Raw genomic sequence first — 23,996 nt, forward strand, 5'->3', positions numbered from 1 at the left:
AGAGGGGAACGATCACGTCCCTCGATCTGCTCGCTATGCCCCTACTTATACATCCCAAAATGCCATTGGCCTTCTTGGCAACAAGGGCACTGCTGACTCATATCCAGCTTCTCGTCCACTGTCACCCCTAAGTCCTTTTCCGCAGAACTGCTGCCGAGCCATTCGGTCCCTAGTCTGTAGCGGTGCATTGGATTCTTCCATCCTAAGTGCAGGACCCTGCATTTATCCTTATTGAACCTCATTAGATTTCTTTTGGCCCAATCCTCCAATTTGTCTAGGTCCTTCTGTATCCTATCCCTCCCCTCCAGCGTATCTACCACTCCTCCCAGTTTAGTATCATCCGCAAATTTGCTGAGAGTGCAATCCACACCATCCTCCAGATCATTTATGAAGATATTGAACAAAACGGGCCCCAGGACCGACCCCTGGGGCACTCCACTTGACACCGGCTGCCAACTAGACATGGAGCCATTGATCACTACCCGTTGAGCCCGACAATCTAGCCAGCTTTCTACCCACCTTATAGTGCATTCATCCAGCCCATACTTCCTTAACTTGCTGACAAGAATGCTGTGGGAGACCGTGTCAAAAGCTTTGCTAAAGTCAAGAAACAATACATCCACTGCTTTCCCTTCATCCACAGAACCAGTAATCTCATCATAAAAGGTGATTAGATTAGTCAGGCATGACCTTCCCTTGGTGAATCCATGCTGACTGTTCCTGATCACTTTCCTCTCCTCTAAGTGCTTCAGGATTGATTCTTTGAGGACCTGCTCCATGATTTTTCCAGGGACTGAGGTGAGGCTGACCGGCCTGTAGTTCCCAGGATCCTCCTTCTTCCCTTTTTTAAAGATGGGCACTACATTAGCCTTTTTCCAGTCATCCGGGACTTCCCCCGTTCGCCACGAGTTTTCAAAGATAATGGCCAAGGGCTCTGCAATCACAGCCGCCAATTCCTTCAGCACTCTCGGATGCAATTCGTCCGGCCCCATGGACTTGTGCACGTCCAGCTTTTCTAAATAGTCCCTAACCACCTCTATCTCTACAGAGGGCTGGCCATCTCTTCCCCATTTTGTGTTGCCCAGCACAGCAGTCTGGGAGCTGACCTTGTTAGTGAAAACAGAGGCAAAAAAAGCATTGAGTACATTAGCTTTTTCCACATCCTCTGTCACTAGCTTGCCTCCCTCATTCAGTAAGGGGCCCACACTTTCCTTGGCTTTCTTCTTGTTGCCAACATACCTGAAGAAACCCTTCTTGTTACTCTTGACATCTCTTGCTAGCTGCAGCTCCAGGTGCGATTTGGCCCTCCTGATATCTTTCCTACATCTACATAACCAGGAGATGGGTATGAAAGTGGAGACTTGTATTCCATCACCACTAGTTTCCCTGGATTAATAGAGGTTATTTATGCAGGGAGCAATCCTTAAACTTCCCCAGAACACCTGTGAACTTTTTTATTTTTTTAAAACCTTTAGCATTTAAACAGAGTGGATTTCCAAGCAGACAAGGATAGCAATGCCCTGCAGCAACTTGCAGAAAGGTTGATCATTTTTCCTGATCTTTCATCATACCGCATGGGGAAACCACTATGGGAGCACTCACAACTAGCTGAGAGATTTCTGCTAATAACAATGAATACATTTGTCAACTAGTGTCTGGAATGCAGGATTTTAACAAATTGCTCATTCCCTGCAGCAACCTGATAGCAAGGTTAGCACTGAGATGCAAAGTAAAAAGACTATTTTTAAGGGATTGTTTTTCATTATTATTTATTACATGATTTTCCACATCAAGGTTAGTGCAGAGAAAACAGTTCTGATAATTAGATTCCTCACCCGGATTGGGCGTGACTGTTGTACTAGGAGTTTGCAGATCACAAAGTACAGAAGGAAAAGTCAAATTCTTGTCTGAACAGCATTAGCAGGGATTGGCATGTTGATGTGTCACTGGCACTAACACAAATAACTAGTATTGTTGGCATTTAATAGTAGAAGAGTTTTTTTTTTGATCTACCAGAATGTGAGTTCCTCACACATCCTCTTTTTTCTCACTTCTGAATATTTGTTATCCCTTCCGAAAAAGGGCAGTCCTGCAAGCTCAGTCTCACTGCTCTTTTGGTCTGGTTTGAGCCTAAGCACCCCTGTGCTCCGGAGTCTTGTTCCATTGCTTGTCATTGGGAGTAGCATGATGAAATAAGTGACGATGCATCTTGCAGGCATAAAGGAATCTATTCAGATACAAAAAGAAAAGGAGTACTTGTGGCACCCTAGAGACTAACAAATTTATTTGAGCATAAGCTTTCGTGAGCTACAGCTCACTTCGTCGGATGCATTTGGTGGAAAAAAAAACTTTTTTTTCCACCAAATGCATCCGACGAAGTGAGCTGTAGCTCACGAAAGCTTATGCTCAAATAAATTTGTTAGTCTCTAGGGTGCCACAAGTACTCCTTTTCTTTTTGCGAATACAGACTAACACGGCTGCTACTCTGAAACCTGTCATTATTCAGATACAATAGCTGACCTAATCCCGACATGAAATGTACAAACTTTGTGCCGAACCTTGTTTGATGGTCGGCTTCTAGTGAAATCTGGAAGTAGGTGCCTTTCAGCTGCTTCGGAGTTTCATTGTGCATGTTTCACAGTGCTTTGGTTCAGAGGTCTTTGGAGGGAAGCACAGGTGTGTATCCAGCTGACCAAACCTTTTGAGCTTTTTTTCCTCGTGTTAACTTCTTCAGGTTTTGTCCTGGCCATTGAGAAACTTTCACTGACTCATTTTTCCGCTAGGCCACCCCTAGCGCATCCTTATGCTACAACATCACATCATTCCAGCTTAGGGCTCGCTGGGCATCTGAGCAGCACAGCAACCATGTTCCACCTGGAGTCCCCAGAATGCACCCAGCAGTTCATACGAGTCTGGCAATTAGAGGAGGAGACCTGTGAAGTTAGAGGGCCCTCTTGCCTGTGCAGAGCCAGGCTTCTGGTGGTGCCTTTGAGAGCTGGTCAGAAAAGAGTAACTATATCTTGTGAAAAATTTCAAATGCAATTATGATTTTTCATTTTGATTGACATTTTAAAAAAATGTTATAAATGAAAATTTTCAGAATTTTGAACACTTGTTTTGGTGGGAACAAAAGCACTTTCTCCTCTGACCCCTCCCTTTTTTCCCCTTTTTACCCCCTTTTCTCCCCCAGTGGAGTAAGAAAGCAAGAAAGTCTGGCTTATTTGATGGTTTTTTCACTGAAATTTAAAACAAAATTATTAATCGCAAAACAAAAATATTTGATTAAACCAAAATTGTTTTGGTGAATATTTTTGTTTTGGTTACAAAGCATTTTTCCATCAAAAGAAATTTCAGTGGAAAAATGTTGATCAATTCTAGGCCCCATATGGAGGACATCTGGGTTGATATTCTCAAAAAGGCTGGGAAAGTTTCCTTTGTTGTCCTATTTCTTCCCATAGTTGTAAATAATGTATTTCTGAGCAGCACCATTACAAGAATGAGGAAGTAAGTTGTCTCTGAATAACCCTGGCAACTTTCTTCAGTCTCTTGTTCCGAGTCTCTGGAGTCTGTCTTTTGCATCAGTAGCAAGCAATATATTTGGTGTGTATTATAGTTTCTTTTGTGCTGAGTGAAAAGTAGGGTTGGTATCATGTATTAGAAGGAATTCTTTATGCCTGGATCCTTCTGCTTAGAGAGAGTCTGTTTTACTATGTTAGCTAGTCACCCCTGTCAATAGCAATGTTAGCTTAGCTGGGCTACAGGAATGAGTAAAAGAGTTTCAGTGAAATGAGTGCACTGCAAACCTCTTGGCTCTAATTGCAGAGGTCACAACGGGTTCCTGCTTTAATTTTGTCATGGAGAAGGAAACGGGAGATACCTGGAAGCCCAGAGCTATAGGTTCCCCATTAGCCATTCAAAGGATCATTGTTTTATTTTAGTAATAACTTCTTGGTAGACAATGATCAGACTTAAATAAAGCCCTAAAGCAGCCACTTGTGGAAACCAAAAGGGCCAGGAAATTTGTGCACACAGCAAATCTGCAGACTTTCCACTTTGAATAATTTCTTTTGCAATATTACAAAACTGTTTTCTCTGCAGTAGGATATTTTCTATGGTAGTTTGCTTCAGACCGGAGATTTATTGTTCTTTGCTTCTGGCAAGAGCTCTACATGAGAAATAAAAACTTCTTGAACGAAGTTCTACAGTAAGACAATTGCACATGTTTCCAGCTTCATGAAGGTCTATTGGACTCAAACACACAGATCTTAAGATAGACATTTTATTTCTGTCAGTAATGATCAGGATACAAACCATGTTATCTGAGTCCAGCTTCATATGGTGTTAGAAATGCATAGTTAAATTACTCTAGATTTCAATTTTTATCATTTAATCCACATCTCTCCTGGCTGGAGTCAGAAGTTGAACAAACCCATTTGGGACTTTAGCTCTATTGTTTTATTGGGAAATCGTCAGGAAATATGTTCCTGTTTTGAGGTCCGCCTCTGTTGCTCTTCAGTTCTTTGGCAGGCAACACAGAGTTTATTAGGTTGCCAAGGAAATATCTCTGGTTGGGTTCTCAGACACGCTGACACTCCTCAGTGTTACTGTAACCTGTCTGGTTACTGAATGACGTGTCCTCTGTGGATCATTGTGGTGATGGTTACCATGCAGTAAATAACGTTTGTCAACTCTTCTGTTTACCTGTCGCATCCACTTTAATGGAGCTGGTATGTCACATTGATTGAACTCCTTGCTTGGGAAGGAAGTCTGTGAAACACAGAAACAAAAGGTCACGTGTACAAAATTAACTTTCTGATGGAGGGGCAAATTGTCAGCTGGTGAGATCAGGCAGCTTGGGCGTCAGGACTCCTGGGTTCCATCTGCAGTCTTGCTGCTTGTTTTTTTTTTTTTTTTTGTGGAACGTTGAACAACTCACTTAGCCACATCTTTCAAATGTTTGGAGTTGGGGGGGGGAAGGGGGGTTGTGGGTGATCAACATTTCTGAAAATCAGACCACTATTACTTAGATTGATGTAGGTGCCTAAATTTAGGCATCTGAGTTTAAAAATATTGGGGTTATAACCTGTCTGGAGAATGGGAACGATGTTATGAAGCTTAATTAATGTTAAAAAAGCCCTTTGGGGTCGTTGGATGAAAGGCAGTCTGCAAGTGCTTGGCATCATAATGATTTTTTTCATTATGAAAGGATTGTCTGGAGAAGAAGGCTCTAGACTAGGACTCAGAAGATCTGGGATCCTGGTGTGACCTTGGTCAAGTCACTTTGTTCCTGAATATTTCACCTGTAAAATGGAGATAATAATTCCCGACTCCCACCATGGACCGGTCTGGTTTAGATAGATTGTAAGCTCTTCAGGGTAGGGACTGTCTGTCTGTGTGTATACAGCATAGTGTGACCTTGATCTTGTTCAGGGCCTTTAGGTGCTACCACGCTAACAATAATAAATAATTAATGATAAAACCCATATAATGAGTGTCAAAGTACGGAACAGCACAACAGGTGTCGTGGTTGAAATCCTGCTAGCAATAGCCCCAGTGATTAGATGCTACATCTAAATTTCAAGTAAAGGATTCAGTTTTTCATGTCCTTTTCTAAACCCTCGTGCAGTATTGCCATGCATCTATAGACCGGCTGCCATGTTCTACCCCAGAGGTGACTGCATTTCAGGGGGGGGTGGCCTGTAAATGTTTTATTTATCTTTTTTTTTTTTCTAGAGCTCATCAGAAAATGGTAATTATTTTCCATAAAACATTTCAAAAGAAACAAAAACGATTTTTTTCCCTCACGGTTTGTTGTGTGGAAACTTTCCTTTTCAGTTTTTCCAACAATATAAAGTCTGAAAAACTGGACTGGGGGGAGGAGGTTGGTTGAACAACAAGAACATTTTGAAAGAAAATACATTCTTCTGCAAAAATGTTTGAGGGATTAGATTGTTTAAGTATCTAATCTATCAGCTGGAAACTTTCTGTCAACTCTGTTCAGTTCCCATCAGGGTGAAAGGCCCTACAGTGCTGTAAGTGTAAGTTGCACCTGCTGTTTTATTGTATTGATTTGGCATCTGATGGTTCTAGCTCATCTGTGACATTGGACACATTTTGCAGAACAGCCCTAATTACTTCCTCAGCATTTGGCTTAATATTCTGATTTAATTAGGGAGTGTGTTCTGAGATGAAAAGAAAAGGAGTACTTGTGGCACCTTAGAGACTAACAAATTTATTAGAGCATAAGCTTTCGTGAGCTACAGCTCACTTCATCGGATGCATTTGGTGGAAAAAACAGAGGAGAGATTTATATACACACACACAGAGAACATGAAACAATGGGTTTATCATACACACTGTAAGGAGAGTGATCACTTAAGATAAGCCATCACCCACAGCAGGGGGGGGAAAGGAGGAAAACCTTCCATGGTGACAAGCAGGTAGGCTAATTCCAGCAGTTAACAAGAATATCAGAGGAACAGTGGGGGGTGGGGTGGGGGGAGAAATACCATGGGGAAATAGTTTTACTTTGTGTAATGACTCATCCATTCCCAGTCTCTATTCAAGCCTAAGTTAATTGTATCCAGTTTGCAAATTAATTCCAATTCAGCAGTCTCTCGTTGGAGTCTGTTTTTGAAGCTTTTTTGTTGAAGTATAGCCACTCTTAGGTCTGTGATCGAGTGACCGGAGAGATTGAAGTGTTCTCCGACTGGTTTTTGAATGTTATAATTCTTGACGTCTGATTTGTGTCCATTCATTCTTTTACGTAGAGACTGTCCAGTTTGGCCAATGTACATGGCAGAGGGGCATTGCTGGCACATGATGGCATATATCACATTGGTAGATGCGCAGGTGAACGAGCCTCTGATAGTGTGGCTGATGTGATTAGGCCCTATGATGGTATCCCCTGAATAGATATGTGGACAGAGTTGGCAACGGGCTTTGTTGCAAGGATAGGTTCTACAACCTATCCTGAAGGACGAGCCATCGCTCTCTCAGATCTTGGGAGATAGACCAGTCCTTGCTTACAGACAGCCCCCCAATCTGAAGCAAATACTCACCAGCAACCACACACCACACAACAGAACCACTAACCCAGGAACCTATCCTTGCAACAAAGCCCGCCCTTCCATATCACCTACCTACTATGAGCTTCCTCAGAGACGTTGGCAAGATGTAAGCCTCACTGGGCTCACTCCAGGCGAACTCCCAGGCAAACTCCTGCTGTGAGCTGCTCTGCTGTCCCCGCTGCTCCGCTGGTTCGCTGCCGCTCAGCTGGTTCGCGAGGCTCTGGCTATTTTTAAACAGCCAGGCTTCCCTGACGCAAACACACAGACACCCTAATGCCCGCCCCCTGCAGGCTAGCAGCCAATCGGACACTCACTCAGGCTCTCTCCCTGCCCTCCCAGCAAACACACGCTCGGATACTTCCTCAGCAAGCAAACACACACACTCGGATACTTACCAGTCCCAGGCAAACTCCTGCTGTGAGCTGCTCTGCTGTCCCCGCTGCTCCGCTGGTTCGCTGCCGCTCATAATATAGCAAGCTATATTATGCTATGCAATGAATATTCATGTCGTCATCCACATACTGCAGGCATAACACCACTTTCTCCTTGTTGGAGAAGTGTCTCTTGTTTCATCTACCAAAATTGCATACCACTTTCCAGAAATGTTCTCAGATATCTTCCTCGCAGCTTTAAGAGCCTTTAACTCATTTTGAATAACTGGATGTGTAAATTTGTCATGACTCCTTTTCATCCACTCTGAAATCAGGATCATATTCTGCCTCCAAACAAAGCAGTTGAATAAAGTTGCAGTGAACCTCTCCACTTCAGGGTGTATTTTTCAGCTTGTTCAGACTCATAGATATTGAGGTCAGAAGGGACCCTTCTGATCATCTAGTCTGACCTCCTGCACAATGCAGGCCACAGAATCTCACCCATCCACTCCTGCAATACACCTCTCACCTATGTCTGAGCTATTGAAGTCCTCAAATCATGGTTTAAAGACTTCAAGGTGCAGAGACTCCTCCAGCAAGTGACCCATGCCCCACGCTGCAGAGGAAGGCAAAAACCCCCCAGGGCCTCTTCCAATCTGCCCTGGAGGAAACTTCCTTCCCGACCCCAAATATGGCGATCAGCTGAACCCTGAGCATGTGGACAAGACTCACCAGCCAGATACCCAGGAAAGAATTCTCTGTAGTAACTCAGATCCCACCCCATCTAACATCCCATCACAGGCCATTGGTACTATGAATAGTTAAAGATCAATTAATTGAGTTAAAGATCCCAAGTCCCCATTTGGCAAGATAACCTATACATTACTAGTGTTTTCATTAGGAATTGCCTGCTTTCTTCTCTCTACTGAATGTACTTAAAACTTAGACCTGGTCTACACCTAAAACTCAGGTCAACCCAGCTATATTGCTCACCCTTAGTCTCACTAAGTCATCAACGTTCTTAGTGGCCTTTTGAAGAATATTGGATGCTTCGTGGTGAAATGAAGAAGCTTGGTGCCTCAAATTTGTCTCCAGCCTTTTTCTGATTAGAGAATCCAGACTGAGTGGAAGCTTCATCTGGGTGCTTAGTCAAAAGTAGTTGTGTAACAGTAGAAACCAAGTTTACTGTCACTTGCTCGAAAATAACTGGGCCATTGAAAAGCATCAAATGAGGAGGAGCAAAAAAAAGCCTTGTTTTCCAAGGTTACACTCAAGGCAAGACTTGCAGCCTGGTGGTTGAGGTGTCTCAGAAGTGCAGTTGTAGGCAACGGCTGAGAGAGAGCTTGGTACTACAGCCAGCAGAAGTTGATGCACTTGTTGAAAGAGTAGTTCCCTCATCTTTCATCAGCTGTGTTCTACTCTTCATTTGAGCACCTCAAAAATATATGCTCTGCTTTTGTACTTCACTCCTTATGACTCACTTGAGTGTTGCAGAATTAAAACACACACACAATGCTCTGGCAAACTGAAACACTTACCTGGCCTCTTGGTTTTATATAGTTACTGTTTTGTAGGACAATCTAGAATGTGGTAAAATGAAGAAAGGGAACAGCCTGCTCCTGATCTGTTGATTTACACTGGAAAACCAGTTGCTTTGACCTTTTTTTATATGTAACCCCCTGGGTTCTTTTCTCACCCAGAAACTCGTGATAAGGAAAAGACTACAAAGAGATGACAGTTGGAGGGTCTTTGACCTCTGTTTCCCCCCCCCCCCGCCCCCAAACATGATGGTTCTGCCAAAGAATCATGGGCTTCCTGATGTCTGGCCTTCCCCATCCTTTTGTGGGGGGGAAGCCCAGGGAACTGGGACAGTGGAAAGAGGAAAGAAAAGACCACCCTATCAGGAGGCTGTGGGAATCAGCCCTAAAGGAGTGGCAGCTAGCTGGCCCTATCTTGGTCTCTGAGAAAGGGTCTCAGAAGTCTTTGTGCACAATGGTGAGGGGGAGCAGGATAAGAAGAGTCTTACAAATGCGCAGGTATTCGCTTTGTATCCGTGGACCATTTCTGCGGATAGCAGCACTGATGCAGATACAAATGTATCCGTGCAAGGCTCTGATGGTAAGAGCCAGGCAAGCAGCTGTGGAGAACTGTGGCACAGATCCTCCTCCTGCCCTGGGTGGAGGGACTGGGGGGCAGGGACACTGGGCGGGAGGCTTCTTCTAATTGCTTCCCTCATCCCCAATTTTTAATTTTGTCCCTGAAAGCACAATGATTAATGCTACTGTGGCCATGTAATAGCACGAGAGACTGAGATGGAGGTAGGCAGTGTATCTATGTTTTAATGATCCTTGACCTCTAGATCATTGGTTCCACATGGATTGTAACATCACTGAAACTTATCTCGATCTCGCAACTATGGACAGTAGTCCAAGAAAAAAATTGTGGGTCTCAGTTCAGTTCCTGGTGGACAGGTGTCAACATAAAAAATGAAGTTCACCACAGTTAGTACTAATTTCCTCTCTATAGGTAGTCTAAGAACTGACTGGGCATGGAATCTGAAGTACTCTCGTATCCTTGCCTATAAGGCTCCCTCCAACCATGGTTGAGGCACAGTGGCCAGGCACGAAGAATAAAGGTGGAGAGCGCCTTTCCATAGACAGAGAACCAGTTGAGAAAGATGACTCTCCCCTGAAGCCCTGTGGGAAAGGAAGAAGGCTAACTGCTGAAGCGGTCTCCAGAGAATAGATTCTGGAGAACAGTGATTATTTTCCAGGCATAAACGAGTAGGCGAATGATAAAAGAAAACTACAGCCACTGGAGATCGGTGTCTGTCAGCTGCCATGGACATAAGTCTCTCTGTACTCGTAGAACCTTCAGGCACCTGCACGCTGCTCTTGCTCTCAAAGCAAACAAACCAGTCTTTGTGCTTCTCTGCTTCCATCACAGAACTGACTTGGTGCCGACCCAACATTTCTACAGACCCTGTAAGTTTGTTGGGTTTTTTTTGTGCAAAGGAGTGAAATAAATCCTGACTTATAAAGCTGTACAGAAAATACAATAGGTCTGATGGAAAATCTCATACACTCTGAGGCCTAGGCAAATACGGGTGGCCAAATTCTGCTCTAAATTTCATCAGTGTAAACCTAGCCCATGGTGGTACATGATTGATAGGATGCTACCATTTGGTGGCGGTTCAGTGGTCTCCATGCCATGAGTTGGATCTCAGCCCAGTGGACAGGTCTCCATATCATAAATATCAGCACCACATTTGGCCCCAGTTGACTCCCCTCCATTAAGAGCTTGAGCTCGTCTCTCCTGGAGGTGGTCCCTTCAGATCTGGTTGTGGCACCCTGGCAGAGATCTGGGCAGAAAGCTTGCATTCCCACAGATTATTTTTTTTCTCCAGGGCTGTTAATCTGGCTGCTTTTGCAAGAACTAGAGTCTTTCACACAAATGAACACTTGTGTCAGGACCTGGCTTTCAAAAGGGGGAAAAAAATAGCTGTGGAATAATTGGAAATGTCCAAACCAGTCTCTTACCTTCCAGCTGCGTCATTCATTTTGTTACCTGCTGCTCTGTAGCCATCTGTACTTAATGCCTTCAAAACCTTTATTGAAGTGAGTGAGACAGAGAGACAGGCTGACTAAACTTTAATAAAACTCCCAGGCTATTTATGTTCTTGTTATAAGACTCCCTTCTCTTGTCAGGATAGTTTATAGCCCCTCATTAACTCTTCCTGTTTTATGGTCACCTGCATGAACATCTTAGGTACTGGAGGGGGAAATAGGAAAAACTAAATACACAACAGATGCTTAAGTGCCCATGAATGGATTCAGAACCGTCACCACACACCACCCAATCATTTCCACCTGTTCAGAGGTTAGCAAGATCACCAAGTATCTCTCCTTCACTCCATTCCAGGTGGATCAAAGATGTGTCAGCTGGTTCTGGTTAAACAAGAACAAAGTTGCTGAACCTTACCCTTTTGGACCCTCTGAATTTTTGGGTAAACTTTTTAAAATTTCTCACTTTTAAATGTTCATTTCCATCCATGCCTTCTGATTTTGAGGGATGCCAGAGGCATAAATGAGATATGGGAAAGGTTGTTCTTGTGGCATTTTTAGCTTGACCAAAACCTAGGTCCCATTAATCCTACTGGAGGGTCTCTTCTGAAACTTCCTGCTCTCCATATAGAGACCTGAACATTCAGCTGCTGCTCTGAACCAAATCTCCAAACTAAGCCTCCAAATAGTTTTATTTGAGCAAAAGCTTTCGTGAGCTACAGCTCACTTCATTGGATGCATCCGATGAAGTGAGCTGTAGCTCACGAAAGCTTATGCTCAAATAAATTTGTTAGTCTCTAGGGTGCCACAAGTCCTCCTTTTCTTTTTGAGAATACAGACTAACCCGGCTGCTACTCTGAAACCATCCAAATAGTTTGAGATTTTCCCATTGCTAATTTAAATGTGTGCCTCTCTCCTTTTGAAATGAAAACACAAACCAGTCCAAGAGGAGTCGAAGTTCTTCTGGAAAATGTTTTAGTAGTTTGTTTGCCATTCAGATGTGTAAAAACAGACCGTTTCACTCATGGGTAACAGGAGTTGGGTAGAAGTAAAGCAACTGTGGCCTCTTTCTTTTTCTACTGATCTGCTGTGTGAATTTGGACAGTGATTGGTGCAGCTGGGTGGAAGCCAGGCAGTGGAATGTTGCTCTGTTGTTGCATCTTAAAGAGGGGGGAGAGATTAGAGTCATCTGTTGTCCAGCTGTGACTTTGCCTACTTGACCTAAACTTGTCATTGCCAGGTTGATTGGTTCATTTCAGCACCATCTAAAAGTTAGTGTAGAATTCCTTAGGCATGGCCTCAAAACCAGGCCTGGACTTCAGCAAAGACTAAGACGTGCTCTTTGTCATGGACTGGACTGAAGGGCCTTTCTAAACAGAGCAGTAAAATATGTCTCCACTGCTCAGTATTTAGATAAGATGGATATAACCTGTGTAAAATCCTAATGTTTCTCATGCCCAGCTTAATCAGGGAAGTTTTGCAAATGTTGGAAGTAGGTGGGCAGTTGGTGGTGGCTGAGACCATCTGGGGTGAAATTAAAGTTTTTTGTTTTTTTTAAGTGAATGTAGTGCTAGCAAAAGGTGGTGAATCGAGAGCCCTGCAGAGTGGCAGCCTCTGACTATCACCAGAACAGGCATAGCACAGGTAAGACAAGTTTCCATGCTTTCCCAGAGATGGCCAAGTCATGGCCAGGGTGGCTTTGTCCCCCTACCTTTTCTCTCCCTGATCTCCATTGCCAATAGGTACATTTCTTGCAAGAGACTGGTAAAGTTAGCAAAGCCAGCCACAGCGCAGGCAGGCCCTCTGAAAATGTCACTAGCCAGTAACCCATCCTGCAGTCAGATTTTCTGGCTTTTTCATTAGCTTGGAGTGCAAATTCAGGTTTCCATAGAAGAAAGGGCTAGTGTATTAATTCCTTGGCCTCCAGCAATTCCATCCTTAAATCCTCCCTGCCACTCTTCTCTCAGAACATTTCCATGCCTGCAACTGCAGGGGCTTCTCTGGGTGCCTGGATGAGGGGTTCTGGATAATGCACCTCTTAGCTGAGCTTTTTAAACTGGAGACTTGAGAATCCATCCAGTTGGCCTTTATTTTTTTTTCTCTCACTGTGGTTTAAAGTGTTAATTCTGCCCATTCAAATGTAATTTTTGAGCTCTATGAGCCAGAGACAGAATCTCATGCGCTGCCGGAATCTGAATGGTAACTAGGTCTTTTTCTTTAACTCATGCGACATGCTATAATTTAGTTTGAATGTTGAAAGGAAAAGGGCCAGCAGGAGAGTCCAGTGCTCTGCTCGCTCGAGTTCTAATTAAAGTGATCCCCTCTCAAGTTTCACTTTGTTTTCTGGGGCTTTCACTCCATGATGATTAACATGTGTCCCATGGCAAGGAACTCATTACACCCTTTCCCGATCTCCTCTTTCACAAAGCCCTAGGAACCTCCTGTTACAGATCCCTCTGCCTGAAGCTTCACCATCAGAAAGATGTAATGGCCAGAGGCAGGTACAAGCTTGATTAGTACCCTGGGCTGCGCAGCCATCCCCTAGCAGGAAGCTTTGTTTTTTTCAGTGTGGCTCAGGCAGATATTGTTGTCCAGTGAAGACGATCCAGTCCAGGATTTCTTCCAGCCTTTTCTTCATATTTCAAGAGCCCAGGCCAACTCTGGCTTCCTATTCCAACTCCAACAGGCTTATCTTTTTGGGGGCTGGAATTGTTCGTACAGTGCATCTTGCCTGCTGCGAGTTCTGCCTCTGCTCAGACATGTGCTCTGTACTGGGTTTGGGGGAATTTTTTATCTTAAATGTCAAACTTGAAGAGCTCTCTTTCTTTTTCTCCCCCCTTCTACTCTAAAGAACCGGCCTCCTGTTAATTAGACACTGGAAGTGTTGCTGCTTTGACGGGAGGGGGAAGTGAGTGAGCGTGTGTGTCTGTGTCTGTGTGAAATAGATACAAAAATGTCAGTGAACAGCAGGAAAAGTTCTGGGAGACCGTCTTACTACTACCGACTGCTCCGGAGGTCGCGACTTCAGAGACAGCGAAGCAGATCCCGGAGCCGGAACAGGCCACTTAGCAGGGGTAATTGCAACCAAAATTCCATTTAATTGAAAGTGCAAGATCTATGTCGTATTGCTGAACAGGCAAGTCTCTTACTATAGATGATAAAGACCAGTGTAAATGCTCCTTAGTGTACCTGTGTGCTGCAAAGTTTATAGTGAACTTTAGAAAGGATCTATTGATTGTTCAATGCTGTGCTCAGGTAAGGGGGGAGAGCATTGTCTAGTGGTGGTATGGATCTGGGAGTCAGGATGCCTGGGTTCTATTCCCTACTTTGATGTTAAAATGCTGTGACTTCCATCAGGGAAGTCCCTTTGACTCTGTCCTCAGTTTCCTTACCTTTAAAATGAGGGCAAGAGTACTTCCCCAGCATACTAGGATGTTTTGAGGCCTAATTGATAGCCTGAAATGAAAGATGCTATTGAAGTCCAAAGAACTATTGTTATAATTTGCTGCTCTTCATCAGCTGGGCCCCTGGAGAGTCTAAAAAAATTATAACTGGATATAAGGGCTTGTGCTCCCAAGCCCACTAGTGAAAGGCAGTGGGGCTTGTGTGTTCATAAGCCAATTTGGCGATCTTGAAAAATCACACTGTAACAGAATGTATTTGTCCTGTGCAGCAGGAACGGGGCCCGTGGAGTGATTATTTTTTTTTTTTTGGACGTACCCATTCGGGCCGTCCATTCATTCCACTCTAGGCAGCTACTGACCCAGTTGCATTTTTTTAAAAATAAGCTGCTCTGGCTTTTCTCTTGCAAGGTGAAACTAGTGTTTTTGCTGTTACTCATGCCTAAAGTTAAAGCACTCGGAGAAGTGACCCTGTTCTTTTTTTAGTGTCTTGGTCATTTTGCAGTTGTAATATCTTTCTGTAAAAGCGGGGAGGAGGTTGTGTGACTGCCTTCCCAAAGACATTTCTTAAAAAGAAGGGTAATGTTGTAGTTGTGTGAGTAAGAGGATATGTCAGAAGCCAGCAGGCCAGATCCTGCTCTCTAGGACACTGGTATGAATCCAGACCTATGCTGGCTTCACTGGCATTAGCCCAGATTTACACCAGCATACCTGAGAGCAGAATCTGGCCCCAAAAGCTCTAGCTAGATTGCAGTGTTGTCTTTCTCCCTTCACTGATAACACACTATGTTCTGTAGAGAGGTTCATTTCAGTGTTTTGAATCATCACTTGGGAAATATTAAGGAAGCTAAATCAGTCCCTGAGTTTCAACTTTTCTGATAAGCACAGTGTATTTCTCTTTCCACAGTGTTTCTGTTTTGCCTGGCAGGGAAGAGTGTTTGTTTGCAGACTCACAGGCATGTGGCAGTTCCTTGTTCCCCTTTGTCTCATTCACAACCAAAATGTTTTCCTGTCACTTGAGCTGCTGTGACAAATGAGATGTGTTCGTTGTTGTAACTCGTTACAGTATGGACTTACCACCATCACAACTGTTGGATCTAGACTGAACTATTTACTGGGGACATGTAAGCAGATTGGGTTGAAGTGGGATGATGATAGCTTCGAATGGGATGGGGTTAGCTCTTTTCTATAGCACTGCTCATCTGTAGCTCTCACAGCACATTTCAAAAGTGAGTGAGAATTCTCACCATACGCAGAAACCACGGCACAGAGAGGTGCAGTGACTAGCCCCATGTCACACACAGTAGGTCAGCATCAGAATGGAGACTAGAACTCAGAACCTGCAACTCTCCCAGTTCAGTGCCCTGTACGCTGGTCTGGGATGGGTAACAGAAGTGATAGAATGCCACGGGACAGACGGCTTTCTTGAGATTTCTGGCCTACTTGGTGGACTTTACGATGATGAGCAGGCAACTTCATGAGGCGGGGAGTTCCAGGCTAGTTTTGCTGGACATGAAAATGAGGATGAGGTGCTGAGCATTCAGATGTTCGCCATTAGCTGGTGTGAATAGATGCAGCTGCACCATAAGATTGTTCATCAGTTCCCTTTGATTTCTCATTTATAAGATTCAGGGTTGTAGTAAAATTGTGCTGGCTCTTAGTTGTCTGGTCCACCCGAGTTCCCACAGGTCTCAGAAGGAAGACAATGGGTGGGTGACAATGCAGTTTTCTAAAGCATCTGTTGTACAAACTGTGCTTGCACTTTACAGAGTTCAATAATGTATAAAGGCAGCTGGGGAGAGCAAGTTTTACCTTCCCTAGTGCCGAGCTGTCATGATGCTGAGTATCTTGTGCTGCAGCGAGTCACCCCTGGTGGAAGGTTGTCATAGGTTCATTAGCACCGTCCTCATGTTACGGGAAGGAGCTAGCTCCAGCAGCCTGCACAGTCAGCTGTCTATAGAATCAGGGACCTCAGGAGGTCATCTAGTCCAACCCACTGCTCAAAGCAGGACAAATCCCCAATTTTTGGCCCAGATCCCTAAATGGCCACCTCAAGAATTGAACTCACAACCCTGGGTTTAGCAGTCCAATGCTCAAACCACTGAACTATAGCTGTTGTGTGTGTGCTGTGCAGCAGGCTTGTGCTTTACCATCTGCATCACCCACAGGCTTTTGTTGTCTCTCTAGATGCCTTAAAGGCATCGTGGCTGTAGCAAGTAGCTGGATCATCAGTGGCACATGCACTGGAGTGTTTCAGGGTGTATCTAGGGAGTCCTTCGGAGGAGCGGGGCTTGGTTTTGCTTTGGACAGGAAGTAGTAGGGATCAGCTAGCTGTTACATGTTCCCCAGGAAGGGGGAGTTCTCTGCTGGCACCAGATTCCCACCTTTCTGGCCCGAGTCACTCACCATTGTCCAGTTTGCTCCACTCCTGGTGCTGGGCGGGCATAGGTGCTGCCACCTGCTACCAGTTTGGTTCTTATTTCTAAAAAGCCGTAATGAGTGCGTGGGAGCAGGACCATGTTCAGCCCACGCACTTCAGAGCAACAGGTCTCTTGAAATGAAGAAAAGTTTGTATTTGTTTCCCATTTCCCCCACCAGCTCTAACACCAGCCCTTTATGCCTTTCCCTCTGCCTTCCTTCCTGATGAGCTGCACTGCTGGGCCCTGGGGCATGGCTGCTGCCTGCCTGCCAGCCATATGTGTGGAGTTTAACTTCATAAGCCTAGTGAGGCTGTGGGCTGGGAACAGTACAAGCTGTGGTGTGGGCTGGAGCTCTTGCAGCTGAAGGAAGATGGTGAGCACTGGCTGGTGAGGCTGAGATATTAGAAGGTTGCAGAGAACTGAGCCTCTGATAGGGGTGGAGAGAGAGAGAGAGAGAGACACCAACACCCCCCACCCAAATGCTCAGCTGTTTTCTATCTCCGAAAGACTACAAGGATGGAGTTTGCATTTTCTAAGCAAGCACCTGAGGAATATGCTGGGGGCGGAGAAATGACTTCTTAGTGACTAGGAAGGCAGGACCCGGTGCAGCATGGGCTCTTGTACCGGCGAAGCAGGGTTGACAGCTGTTTGCAAAGGCAGCCAGCTTTCAGTCATCCCAGCCAGATGATAACGTGTGAGAACAGGTGATCTCTTGCAGCTTCCCGCAGGGACGGGACTGGTAGCGACTTCAGCAAAGGGTGCTGCTGCTAGCCCTGTGTAAGCAGGGCTGGCACCTCTAGATTCTGGGAAGGGTAACCCCATGCCAGGGCTGGGATGGTCAAGAGAGAAGATGGGCTGTTTAGAGTGGGCTATGGGGATGGTGTTAAGCAATGGACAACTCAAGCCAAACATCTGGAAATGTTTCACCATGAGTGAGAGATCTGCTAGACTGTGGAATAATCTCCCAAAGCAAGTGGTGGGAGGCCCATAGGCTGGATGACGCACTAGGCACTGTGCTATAGGGAATAATCCTGCACTAGTCTGGCTGGGGAATGCACTAGATGTAACCCAGTAGGCTATTCCACCTGCATGGTGTCTCCCTGTGCCACCAGTATCGTCACTGTTCCTCTGCCTAACTGTGGAGGGGCTGGAAGCAACTCCCTCTAGAAGTCACTTGAGGAACTGCCCCTTCATCATGTTCCTTTCTCCTCCCCCAGGTCTGAGCAGCCCCCACAGTGATGCTGGCACCTGTCTTCTCAAAGGAAATGTCCATTGCAAACAGCCGCATAGAAACGCTGAGTGTAAGGGTATCTCTACACAGTAACTGGGAGCGTGCTTTCCAGCTCGGGTGGACAGACGTGTAACTCTGCTTGAGCCAGCAGGCTAAAAACAGCAGTGTAACATTGGCAGCAGCTCTGGCTAGCCTCCAGAGTACAAGCCAGCCCGATGCCTGGGTATGTACTTACACTAGCTGGAGCAGAGCTAGCGTCTGTCCATCTCTGTAGCTTGCAGCTGTGGTGTAGTCGTAACCTAAGCATGACCGGGTTAGAATATGCTCCTCCAGAGAACCCAACCTGGAGCCTGTTAACAGGGCCAGGCATGCTCTGAAGAGGGCTGCGTCTCATTAAGAATCTGACCTCTGCTTGCATGTGAGAGCGTCTGTGGAGGGGCTTTGGGACCAGGTATTTTATCACTGTGAGTAGTTCCTGTATTTGGTGACTCATTAACTTTCAGCTATGGCCGTTCTGAGCCGTGTCATAGATCTCAGCTTCTCTAAGCCAATAAAGAGAGCTCTTCGGGAATTGCCAGGCTCCCTTCTGCTAGAGTGCTGCTCTCCAGAGTTTGCGTCACTCAGCCTGGTGCTTCTGGCTGGGGACTCATCACAAGTGTAGAAGTGGGTGGTTAGAAGGATTCCAGCTGAGCACAGCCCTTCGCCACAAGAAAGCAGCATCCTTGCCACGTTGAGCTAAATTCGTCCCCCTCTTCACCCCATGGACCTGACTGAGTTTGGACTTCTGCGTGTCTCAGCGTGGCCCTTCTTTTCCACGTAGACTGCTGCTCCCTTCCCAAAAGGTCTGAACTTGTGCTGCATCATTTACCTGCCCCATGCCCCTGCCACTGCGAAAATAATGGTAAGTCCAATCAATCAGCAGCACAGAGCTGTCCAAACCACACCCCTTGTGTCCTTCCTGCCCTCTTTCGTTCTTGCCACCCAGTGGGGTGCGGATTCATGGTGTTGGGATCCTTGGCCTCACTTTGGGCTTCAGTCGTGCACACAAGCCACTCCTCGCCCTGCAGCTTCCCCCTATAAGAACGTTGTTCCTGAAATGTGCGTTGTGTTGTCCAACTTGGCTAGTCATCCTATAGATTGAGGGAGCCACTTTCTAGATGAGACCGAGGGCCAGAAGTGTTGTTGGGTAGGGTGAGAACGTTGCTGCCTCCTTGTCTAGCTGGTGCCCACTCTCCAACCTCGTAACCTACAGGATGCACTTCTGTTCCAGAGAAGGACAGTGTTTGCTGTGGCGCCAGGCTGTGCCACAGCAGCTAGGAGCTCCGGAACTGCATCCCAGCAGTGGTGAGGTTGCGTTTCATGCACCAGTGTGCTGCTAACTCCATTTTCTGAGTTTGAGGGTTTCCCCTAGCTCGACCCTGTGCATATGACACACGCATCAGTTTGGTATCATTAGCAAGCTGTGCTTTGGAGAGGCCCAGAGCTGGAATAGCTAGGGGTATTACACCCATGGAGCACTAGCCGAACTAGTGGCAGGGGAGCTCAGGCTGCCCTGGAATAGCAGGGGATGCAGTAGGTTGGCATGGGGGAAGCCAATGCACTCGTGGTCTGCACTGTGCTCAAGCCAGTGCTATTTAATTGCTGCTTAAACCAAAAGGCAGCTTTCCCCCGTGATTTAAGCTGAGTTTGAAGGATGATGTCTGAAGTCTCCAGGCTCTGTTTACCACAGGGATTCTGGACAAGCTGAACATATGTTAGTTAAAAACCTCTGAAATTCTCTTTTCTTCCTTGGGCCATCTGTTCTGTGGGGAGTTGTGGGTAAATATGTGAGGAATCCTTTCTGTAATTATTATACCTACCAGGTGATCCATGTAACTGTAATGGAAGGTTCTTGAGGGTCTGGGGTAAGGGAGGAAAAACTCCCTACAAAAGCAGCATCTGGTTGTAGCCTCTGGCACTTTGGTCTCTAGCATGCTTCCTAGCATCTCTGCCTTTACTTAATTAGGGTCCAGAATAGAGGAACAGGTGTTGGCCAGCAAGTCTTGCAAAAGGATGCAAATTCACTGCCTTCCCGTAGTAATTTCATTGTGGAACCGCTGCTTGTGGGTCCAGAGTTGAGGCTGAGCTGAGTTTTACATTTAATGCAGAGATTCAACCACTTTGTTATGCATGAAGAATGCAACGTGTCCTCCCCAAAATTACAGCAGTTATTCCTTGAGTACAGAATTTATTTATTTTGGAGAATTTACAAGCAGTTAATTATTTTGTGGGTTAAAATTAATTTAAAAAAAAACCTGGTCCCTTAAGAAGTTTTCACCTGGATTGGAGTATTTTTTTATCCCAAATGATCTTTAATAACGGAATAACACAGGTATTTCACATTTCCCTTATTGTTAAAACTCACTGAACCCTTGTGCACAGGCTATATTTAAAGACATTTTTAGCGTTCAGAATAATTTTCCCCATTATTTTTCATAACTGAGTTTCTTCAGTGGGGGCTGCTAAATAATGTTCCAGAATCTAGAACAAAGAGTTCCATGTACACCTGTCCTCTTTCATAATGACTTCCATCTCCCATTGTTCTCAGTGGGACTGAGGCCGCAGGCTGCTTAAATTCTCACTGGAAATAGTGGGAGATAGTGGCCGTTTTGAAAGAGGTCACCTTAACTGAGTGCAGTTGCATTGAGAGCAATGGGAGGGGACAGCCACTTTGACAGGTGATTCTTGGTAGCTCTAACTTCTGGAGGACCCCCTCTCTCATTCCTGCCTCCTGATAGCGGAGGTCACAAATGGGAGGAAAGAATCTGCTCAAACTAGAAGATGGCCGTAAAGAAATGTTTTCAGATGTACCAAAATATTTCTAGATTTAAAACAGAAACAAAAATACAGGTGCTGCTGCCTCCATAGGTGGATGGGTGAGAACAACAGTGGGACTGTATATACCTCATATGAGTGCAGTGTAAAGCCTTCTCTGTGGTAAGAGAGACAAGCAAATTTCCCTTTGCTTAATTTCATTGTTACTCCTAGTTGATCCTTTTTGAAAACATCCCCTGATTTTATTATCCAAGGGCATCCTTTCCTCAGACTTTCTTAGGCAGTTCTGTACCCCTGTGAGTTGTTCTCTCTGCTTCACCTCTTGCGTTACTTTCCCCGGTGAACTTAAATGTGAGCTGCATTCCAGATCTCCATCATTTTTGCCTTCTGCTGCCCTTTTCTTCTCTTTGCAAACTGCCCCTTGTCACTGTGGCTTCCTGCAGCAGAACTTTAAACCCTGCCTTCTAAAGTGAGAGCCTAACTTTGTGACCCAGTTGCCACTATGTGATAAAAGGCTTAAAAGTGGGCTGGCATTGGTGGGAGCTCCCAGACATCAAGTTCTTATTTCATCAGTCTCTCTCCCATCCCATCCCTGAGTGCCTTAACAATTGTTAGCTGTCTGTGGGCACTGAAGACTTGGCGGAGTTCTCTCCTCTCTCTGGATTGCAGTAGGTCCTTCACATGAGTCCACTGTGGTGTTTGTTTTCTTTCCTGCTGCTGTTCTCTGCAGATGACCAGTTAGCGCCAAAGCCTCAGGAGTTTCAGAACATTGTTAGTATAACCTTTCTTTTGAAAGGTTGTTGGTGTTCCTGGTGCTTCTGCTTGTGTCAGCTCCTTGGTCTAGATGTCCTGTCTGCTATATATTTATCACAAATGCTTTTCAGGCTGCTTCACAAAGACTATTTTTCATTAAATAGGCTTTTTCCCCTCTTTTCCTTTGGAGACTGCTCTGAAGAGACGATCGTCTGATCTTCAGCAAAGACCTGTACTTGGGCACACCAAACGGTGAGATCTTGGAAGCTACGGCCAGCTTCTCTGCTTTCTGTCTTAGCACAGGCTGTTCAAATAAATACCACTGTAATCTCATGAAAAGGGCCAGAATTCAAAGCCTCTAAGTGCCCTTCCCCTAAAGGACCCACAGTTTGGAGTCTGGTAAGAAGAATCTGTAAATAGCTTCAAACAGAACGCTAAAGGGAAAAACCTAAGCAATGCAAGGGGTTAGCTGCTGTATGATCACTAGCATATCATAGAGGTTAAAGTTATCTGTGCTGTCTCCACCAGCCAGTACAGGATTGCTCCTTACAATTTAATTTTCTAGTGCTTTGGTTTAATATTACATGCAGGCTTGCCAACCCTCCAGGATTATCCTGGAGTCTCCAGGAATTAAAGATTGATCTTTAATTAAAGATTGTGTTATGTGATGAAATCTCCAGAAATTCATCCAACCGAAGTTGGCAACCCTAATTAAATGTCCCAAATGGTGGAAATTCCACAATATTTTGTAGGAAACTCTGTGGTGGCCTAGGAGATCTCACTGTTAAGAAGTTTTTGATGTTTGACCCAAATTTTCCCTGTTAATTTCTTCTGATTATTCCTAGCTAAACCCATTCGCAATGGCCTGTTAGCAATCAATCTAAGATTCTAAGAGTACTTGGAGCTCTTCATGGGTATGATTTGATTAGATCACCCTAACTTCAGGAGTTTGTGATCAACTTGAAAATCATCTGTTTTGTGCCATGACTCTCAGATGCTCTAATTTGTAGAATTTCAGAGGAGGAAGTAATGTTTAGTGGTTAGCACAAGGGCCTTGGTGTCAGAATGTCTGGAAAGTATCTGAACCTAGCTTTTCTGCCGGGTAAGGTCAGGTCGGTACTGGCCTACCTCAGAGGGACATTCCATATATTACTTGATTATGACAAAGAGCTTTGAGATCCAGGGATGGAAAGAGTTTATATACAAATGCACAAAGCCTTGGAAACAAGCAGGGAGAACTGGAGGTCCTGGTGATGTCAAGGAATTATGACGTGATTGGAATAACAGAGACTTGGTGGATAACTCACATGACTGGAGTACAGTCATGGATGGTTATAAACTGTTCAGGAAGGACAGGCAGGGCAGAAAAGGTGGGGGAGTAGCACTGTATGTAAGGGAGCAGTATGACTGCTCAGAGCTCCGGTATGAAACTGTGGAAAAACCTGAGTGTCTCTGGATTAAGTTTAGAAGTGTGCAACAAGAGTGATGTCATGGTGGGAGTCTGCTATAGACCACCGGACCAGGGGATGAGGTGGATGAGGCTTTCTTCCGGCAACTCACGGAAGCTACTAGATCGCATGCCCTGATTCTCATGGGTGACTTTAATTTTCCTGATATCTGCTGGGAGAGCAATACAGCGGTGCATAGACAATCCAGGAAGTTTTTGGAAAGCGTAGGGACAATTTCCTGGTGCAAGTGCTAGGGGAGCCAACTAGGGGGAGCGCTTTTCTTGACCTGCTGCTCACAAACCGGGTAGAATTAGTGGGGGAAGCAAAAGTGGATGGGAATCTGGGAGGCAGTGACCATGAGTTGGTTGAGTTCAGGATCCTGACGCAGGGAAGAAAGGTAAGCAGCAGGATACGGACCCTGGACTTCAGGAAAGCAGACTTTGACTCCCTCAGGGAACAGATGGCCAGGATCCCCTGGGGGACTAACATGAAAGGGAAGGGAGTCCAGGAGAGCTGGCTGTATTTCAAGGAATCCCTGTTGAGGTTACAGGGACAAACCATCCCGATGAGTCGAAAGATAGTAAATATGGCAGGCGACCAGCTTGGCTTAATGGTGAAATCCTAGCGGATCTTAAACATAAAAAAAGCTTACAAGAAGTGGAAGCTTGGACATATGACCAGGGAAGAGTATAAAAATATTGCTCGGGCATGTAGGAAGATATCAGGAGGGCCAAATCGCACCTGGAGCTGCAGCTAGCAAGAGATGTCAAGAGTAACAAGAAGGGTTTCTTCAGGTATGTTGGCAACAAGAAGAAAGCCAAGGAAAGTGTGGGCCCCTTACTGAATGAGGGAGGCAAGCTAGTGACAGAGGATGTGGAAAAAGCTAATGTACTCAATGCTTTTTTTGCCTCTGTTTTCACTAACA

General features: G+C 45.2%; 1 protein-coding gene across 23 annotated transcripts in view; it reads left to right on the forward strand.

Annotated features, from left to right (window-relative positions):
* LOC119844076 (DAB2 interacting protein) overlaps positions 1–23,996 on the forward strand; it is a 494,149-nt gene that overhangs the window by 211,548 nt on the left and 258,605 nt on the right. For 3 of the 23 annotated variants that reach the window (XM_043498925.1, XM_043498922.1, XM_043498920.1), the window contains exons 3-4: positions 9,968–10,425; positions 11,363–11,447. The exons of 18 other annotated variants lie outside the window; for them this stretch is intronic. In XM_043498925.1, the coding sequence (XP_043354860.1) occupies positions 10,282–10,425; positions 11,363–11,447 (229 nt within the window). In that variant the 5' untranslated portion in view covers positions 9,968–10,281. Of the gene's footprint in view, positions 1–9,967; positions 10,426–11,362; positions 11,448–13,762; positions 14,079–23,996 lie in introns of those variants that run through there. 2 more of the 23 variants (XM_043498930.1, XM_043498924.1) reach the window with 2 other exon arrangements.

Source organism: Dermochelys coriacea, chromosome 16, assembly GCF_009764565.3.
Source record: "Dermochelys coriacea isolate rDerCor1 chromosome 16, rDerCor1.pri.v4, whole genome shotgun sequence".
In the NCBI taxonomy this organism is placed as follows: domain Eukaryota; kingdom Metazoa; phylum Chordata; order Testudines; family Dermochelyidae; genus Dermochelys; species Dermochelys coriacea.